Source organism: Quercus suber, unplaced genomic scaffold, assembly GCF_002906115.3.
Source record: "Quercus suber isolate HL8 unplaced genomic scaffold, Cork oak 2.0 scaffold_115, whole genome shotgun sequence".
NCBI classification, from domain to species: Eukaryota; Viridiplantae; Streptophyta; class Magnoliopsida; order Fagales; family Fagaceae; genus Quercus; species Quercus suber.
The window spans coordinates 1,403,694-1,411,214 of record NW_027069580.1 but is presented as its reverse complement, the minus strand read 5'-3'; the positions used below and the strand labels follow the sequence as shown (position 1 = coordinate 1,411,214).

The 7,521-nt window shown below is 36.3% G+C and overlaps 1 protein-coding gene across 2 annotated transcripts; it reads right to left on the bottom strand.

Annotated features, from left to right (window-relative positions):
- Nucleotides 1-4,355: 4,355 nt before the first annotated feature.
- Nucleotides 4,356-6,457, bottom strand: LOC112003168 (UDP-glycosyltransferase 92A1). Of its 2 annotated transcripts, XM_065775586.1 has the most exons (2): nt 5,187-6,457; nt 4,356-5,114 (listed from the first exon to the last, which is right to left on the bottom strand). In XM_065775586.1, the coding sequence occupies exons 1-2, from the start codon at nt 6,076-6,078 to the stop codon at nt 4,549-4,551; spliced, it is 1,458 nt and encodes a 485-aa protein (XP_065631658.1). In that variant the 5' UTR covers nt 6,079-6,457; the 3' UTR covers nt 4,356-4,548. The 2 variants fall into 2 exon arrangements, with proteins under 2 accessions (XP_065631658.1, XP_023891116.1); XM_024035348.2 differs by having other exon boundaries at nt 4,356-6,455.
- Nucleotides 6,458-7,521: the final 1,064 nt, after the last annotated feature.

Below are 7,521 nucleotides of genomic sequence, written 5' to 3'. Positions count from 1 at the left end.
CATACCTTCTGCCTATTAGAAATGAAGGACAATTAAAGCTCCTCTGGCCTCCCTATATTATCAACAAATATTTCCAAAAACCATATCCAAGACTCCTTGTTTTCTTGTTCCACAACAACCATGTTTAATGGAAAAATGTTGTCATTTGCATCCTTGGCAGTGGCAGATAATATTTGCCCACCAAATCTGTGCTTTATATGACAATCATCTAAACTTATAAATAACCTGCATCTACCTAAAAATCCTACATCAGACCCATCCATGCTTACCAAGTCATCCTTAAGAGCTAGCTCAGCCTACTCAGGGGTTGCATGGGGTGCATTGCTTGATTCGAGGGTTGCATGGAGTGCATTGCTTGATTCTGGGGCTGTATTGAGAGCATCACTTGATTCTGGAGCAAAACCTTGTGGAGCTAAGTTTGGAGTAGCAAATATGTCATCATCAAAGTCCTCCCCTCTAGGCCTTCATATAGCCAATCATCATCATCATCTCCTTCAACATTCTGTTCTTTAACCCTTGCACCAACCTCAACATCTTGTTCTTCAACTCTTACACCAACCTCAACATTCTCAACACCTTCTTCATCATTCTCAACATCTTCTTCTTCCTCTAATTCAAGTTCATCATAATCACTCTCTAAATCTATTTCATCCACCCCTCCATCACCACCTACTTCTACCACTCCCCCTCCATCACCACCTACCCCATCATCTGCCACTCTCCCTTCATCAAGATGCTCAACTGCTAATGGCTCCACATCTATGTCAGTATAGATTATGATTTTGTCAGCTGGCCATGCCCTATGAAGGGTAGTCATGTTCACCACATCTGGATCTTTTTCTATGACCATTAAATCATGCTTTAGATCACCTTCAGGAAGTAAATACCTATATCTACTATGTTCTTTAGGAGCACCAACTAGATGGCATAAATCTCGAATTTCAAAGAAACTCAACTTGTTAGGGTCAATCTCTGTCAATGTATGTACAGACCCACCCACATATTGTAGGGTTAGGTCCTCCACAAAACATCTCCTAACATGAATTTCAATGTCAAATGTGAAGTCAACCATCTACAATTAAAATAAGTAGTTTGTTTACACATTGGCACATAGAAAATGACAACAAGCCAAAAGAGACATCAAGCCAAAAGAGACAACAAGCCAAACATAGTGTTGTTTTGTTTTCATATAAAATTTGTTTTGTTGTTGAGAGACAACACACGGACAAAGGGCCACATATAGCACATGCAAAACTAGATTCCTAACAAATTCATAGGGACCACACTACCCACAGTTCACAAACAAGTGTAATCATTGACAAATAAACTTGATTCTTTTAGTTATATGCATTATATAAAAAACCATAGCAGTACATTAGCTACATCCTAAGCGATTCTACATATAAATAGCAAAATGCACATTTAACATACACCAATTTTGAGAAAATTTTACAAACCCTAACTACGTGGGTGGATTGCGATAAAAAAATGCCATCAAGAACCAAATGTAGATCAACAATGGTCATACATACCTTCCCTAACTTCGATGTTGTGAAACTTGTGTTTTCTCTCCCTCCATACACTCTAAACCATGAAGAACACGTTGATCTCATCACAGGTCTCTCTCTCTTGAAAAGTTTCTGAGTTTTGGGGGTTTAGATTCGCATTATATTATGTTTTGGGGTTAAGAGGTGTTTTTATAATGGCTGGGCTTAAGGTGCATTATGGAGATTGACGGAAACATACTACAGGTGGATTAAGTGACACTTTTCAAACTACGGGTAGGCAAAGTGATTTTCGTCCAAACCATAGGTGTGTTATGTGTAATTACCCCTAATAATAACCTAGGCAAATAATTATAGGACATATAATAATGTTAAATTGTACATAGTTTCATTTTTTTTTAATATAGCTTTTAGTCTTTTTTTTTGTTTTTTGCTAAGACGATTTAGAGTACTTAAAAACATAAGAGTACAATACTATTAATTAATTTATAACTCAACCAGTTGACACTTTTTGATGTTTTCAATGAGAACATTTAGAGTTCAAATTTCTCTCTTATAGTAACTATCGAATTATCAAAAATAAATAAATAAATAATTGTCGACCTATCTAAGCAATGTTGTAGGTTGTAGCTCTTTATATATGACTGGAGTTTCTTTCATTAACATGTAATTTTTAAAATTTTTACAATTTTATAAGTATATTTAATAGCATGTAATTTTTAAAATTTCAAATAACATGTTATTATGTATACTCTTAAACATAAAAATAAAAATTAAATCATAAAATAGAATATTTTCATTTTAAATTGAGAAGATTTATTTATTTTTTACATTGAATAAAAATCAACACAATTTCAACACCTAGAAAGAAAAATACAAATTTTATTTAGAATTCTTTTCCCTGTTTTCTTATTCTTACACAGGAATTTAGGATGGTTCACATAGCAGGAAAGGAAATGAAGCAAATCATTTACGGTAATACTTATTGTACACAAACTGTTTAACACAAAGAATCTATAGATCCTATATATAAAATAAACTAATCAAATCTAAACTATTTTTTACGATTATGAAACTCTAATGTCGTCTTGGCTAAAATTGTTCTTAGAAATTCATCCAATGCTTTGACAGAAGACCCCTCCTCTTGATCCTTTGTTGCTACCCTTATTCGCTTTCCAATCTCATTAGCCTTCTTCTACATCTCCTTGCATTGGCCCTCATTCTTGTTCATAACCAAGACTATCCACCCCTCCATCACCACCTCCATCACCACTTATTTCTACCACTCCCCCTCCATCAGGATGCTCAACTGCCAGTGGCTCCACATCTATGTCAGTATATATTATGATTTTGTTAGTTGGCCATGCCCTATGAAGGGTAGTCATGTTCACCACACCTAGATCTGTTTCTATGACCCTTAAATCATGCTCTAGTTCACCCTCAGGAAGTAAGTACCTATATCTACTGTGTTCTTTAGAAGCACCAACTAGATGGCATAAATCTCGAATTTCAAAGAAACTTAACTTGTTAGGGTCAATCTTTGTCAATGTATGTACAGACCCACCCATATATTGTAGGGTTAGGTCCTCCACAAAACATCCCTCAACATGAATTTCAATGTCAAATGTGAAGTCAACAATTTACAATTAAAATAAGTAGTTTGTTTACATACTGACATGCAGAAAACGACAACAAGCCAAAAGAGACAACAAGCCAAACATAGTGCTATTTTGTTTTCATATAAAATTTGTTTTGTTGTTGAAAGACAACACACGGACAAAGGACCACATATAACACATGCAAAACTAGATTCCCAACAAATTCATAAGGACCACACTACCCATAGTTCACAAACAAGTGTAATCATTGACAAATAAACTTGATTCTTTCAGATATACGCATTTTATAAACAACCATAGCAGTACATTAGCTACATCCTAAGCGATTTTACATATAAATAGCAAAATGCACATTTAAGGTACACCAATTTTGAGAAAATTTTACAAACCTTAACTACGTGGGTGGGTCGCGATAAAAAAATGCCATCAAGAACCCAAATGCAGATCAACAACAATCACACATACCTTCCCTAGCTTCGATTTTGCAAAATTTGTGTTTTCTTCCCCTCCAGACACTCCAAACCACAAAGAACACATTAATCTCACCACAGGTCTCTCTCTCTCTCTCTCTCTCAAAGTTTCCGAGTTATGGGTGTTTTGATTTACATTATGTTGTATTTTGAGGTTAAGAGGTGTTTTTGTAATGGCTGAGCTTGAGGTGGGTTACAAAGATTGATGGAAACATACCACAGGTGGGTTAAGTGATACTTTTCAAACCACAGATAGGCGAAGTAATTTAAATTGTACGTAGTTTCATTTTTTTTTAATATAGTTTTTAATCCTCATATATATATATATATATTGCTAAGACGATTTAGAGTACTTAAAAACATAAGAGTACAATACTATTAATTAACTTATAGCTCAACCAATTGGCTCTTTTTGTGTTTCCAATGAGGACATTTAGAGTTCAAATTTCTCTCTTATAGTAACTATCAAATTATCCAAAAATAAATAAATAAATAATTGTCGACCTATCTAAGCAATGTTGTAGGTTGTAGCTCTTTATATATGACTAGAGTTTCTTTCATTAACATGTAATTTTTAAAATTTTTACAATTTTATAGGTATATTTAACGGCATGTAATTTTTAAAATTTCAAATAACATGTTATTATGTATACTCTTAGACATAAAAATAAAATTTAAATCATAAAATAGAATATTTTCATTTTAAATTGAGAAGATTTATTTATTTTTTTACATTGAATAAAAATCAACACGGTTTCAACACCCTGAAAGAAAAATACAAATTTTATTTAGAATTCTTTTCTACATTTTCTTATTCTTACACAGGAATTTATGATGGTTCACATAGCAGGAAAAGAAATGAAGCAAATCATTTACGATAATACTTATTGTACACAAACTGTTTGACACAAAATCTGTAGATGCTATATATAAAATAAACTAATCAAATCTAAACTATTTTTTATGATTATGAAACCCTAATGTTGTCTTGGCTAAAATTGTTCTTAGAAATTCATCCAATGCTTTGACAGAAGACCCCTCCTCTTGATCCTTTGTTGCTGCCCTTACTCGCTTTCCAATCTCATCAGCCTTTTTCTTCATCTCCTTGCCTTGGCCCTCGTTCTTGTTCATGACCAAGTCTATCACCCTCTTCACTTCCTTCCTTTCAATCTCTCTCTGCACTCCCCATGTCAACTCCACACACACCCCCATCTCCTCCACCAGCATCTTCGAATTGTAAATCTGTTCCGCCGCCATAGGCCACCCTATAATAGGCACACCTTGGCTTAAGCTCTCCAGCACTGAGTTCCAGCCACAGTGGCTTAAAAATGCACCAATTGATTCGTGTGACAGAATCTCCAACTGGGGTGCCCAGTTTTGAACCAACAACCCTTGTTTGCTTTCATTCATTCGCTTTTCAAACCCTTCTGGCAACCATTCTTCTCTAAATTCACCTTTTATGTCGAAACCAAGAGGTGGCCTTAGCACCCAAATGAAAGGTTTTCCACTAGCTTCCAAACCTAGAGCGAACTCCATCATTTGAGAGGCACTGATAGTGTTCTGTGAACCAAACGAAATATAAAGAACCGTACCTGGATGATGAAGATTGAGCCATTCAATGCCTTTTTCAGGTGATATCCCGTGCTTCTTACCGGTGCGCTGTGTAAAAATATTGGAGTCTGAACATTTCTTAGAGGCAGCAGAGGGAAGAAGAGGACCAATAGTCCAAACAGGAAGTTTGATGTATTTTCTCAGAATTTCCAATCCTAAAGGTTCAAATTCCTCAACTGTGTTACACAACCATCCATGAGACTGCAATGAATATGAAATAAGCGGCTGCATATATGTAGACCATGTGTCCGTACCATCAGCAGCTCTTACAAATGGGTGCAGTTGTGAGGTACGGAATTGATATCTATCAGGAAACCCCGGAAGAGCAAACTCATCGGATTCAGAAAAACGATGTGGGAGATTCAGCCAGAAAGAGATATAAGCCGAAGTGCCATAGGCACCACAAGTGGTGAAAGTAATACTAGCACAGCCTATGCTGTTTGCAACATTCACAGCCCAACCAAAGAACACATCTGATATAATACAAAGAGGAGGCTTACCCTCTTTGTCTGTTATATCACGGACTAAACTATGGAAAGGAGCTTCAAGGGTCATTGATGCATGACAAAGAGTTGCTATGTCTTTGAGTGACAAGTTCTCTGTGTTCTCTGTGTTTGGGGGTAACCCATGTTGGGTACTGCAGAAAGGGAGCTCAGCAAGGTGGATGAAATTGGAATCAGATGAAGAGTTTGAGTGGAGATCATGGGATAATATGGTTGAGCGAAGGTATTTGATGTTGAGGGGAGTGTTGGCTATGGTGATGGTGTAGCCAGTTCTTTGGTGGATTTGTCTTGCTAGTGCTAGGAATGGTATGAGATGACCTTGAGCCAAGAATGGTAGCATTACTATGTATTCACGAGTTTTAGACCCCATTTTTTTTTTCAATTTTCTGGCTGAAGGTGGTGAAGGTGTTTTTCAACTTATGGGGTTTGTTGGCCGAGTTCTATATCATATGGTAAAATTTAAAATAATAATAGCAATTGAAACGACAAATTACTAAATAAAAAACAATTAACAATGACCAACTTACCATAAAATATTTTTATCCACCTCGATTCAATGCTGGACCGCTGGTGTCACGCCAATTGTATTATAATTATAATTATATTAATTAAAAATTAATTTCTTCTAAATGCTTACCTAATTGGTTTGCATCGTGATTTGTAGAGGTTATTTTATGGTAGAAGTTATTTTATGTTAGTAGTATGGAATATGTTAGAAATTATTTAAAGTTTGATAATAAGCTGGTGGTTGAGTCTAAAGGAAGTGCATGGGCTTATGTAATCTTTGGAAGAATGGCATGTCTATAAAGGAAGTAGAGTTTGACAAGAATCTCATAGCTGTCAAAATAGCCGATTCTGCCCTTGATTGGCTACTGGTCTGTTTTTATGGACCCCCTTATCATTCCAAAAAGAAGGAGGCGTGGGGAAATTTGTTTGCTTTCTTGGAGGCCCCCTATGGCCCTTGGGCTTGTATGGGAGACTTCAATTTCATCATCAATGATGAGGAGCAATCAGGAAGCAAAAAAGGAGGCACCTTAGCCACAAACTTCCTCAAAGAATTACTGTTCGAATTTAATGCCGTAGACTTGGGTTACTCGGGGAACAAATTCACTTGGGCCAAAGGAAAATGGGTAGTGCTGCAATTAAAAGGAGGCTAGATAGGAGTATCGCAAGTATTTCTTGGAGTTTGGCTTACCCAAAAGCTTCCATCACCCATCTCGGTGCCATTAAGTCGGACGACACCCCTATTCTCCTTGACACTAATCCAACAGATAATTTCGTTCACAGACCGTTCCGGTTTGAAGCAACTTGGCTTAGAGATGAGAACTGCTTTTCAGTAATTAGCAAGTCATGGGATATTGAAGCATCTAGGTCAGAGTTCATTAAGCTCTACAAAAACAAGCATCAATTAGAGATGCTCTCCGAAAATGGAATAAAGAAGTTTTTGGCCGCTATCAAGACAAAATTAACAAGCTCATCCAAAAAATCAAGCACGTTCAAGCTTTGCCTCCATCTCATACCAATGTACTCACAGAGTAGGCACTACAATCCAAACTCACAGAATAGCTCTTTAGAAGCAAAACCCTTTGGCGCAAAAAATCCAAGGAGCTTTGGCTTAAGCTTGGGGAAAAAAAACTCTAATTTTTTCCACCTGTCCACTGTCATTTAAAGAAGAAGTAACAACATTGATGGAATTAAGGTAGAAGATGGCTCTTGGATACATGACCCAAAACAAATTCATGATCTGTTTTGCACCAACTTTATCAACCTTTTTAGAGAGGAAGCCGTATGTTTTCCAAACCACCTGGAGCAT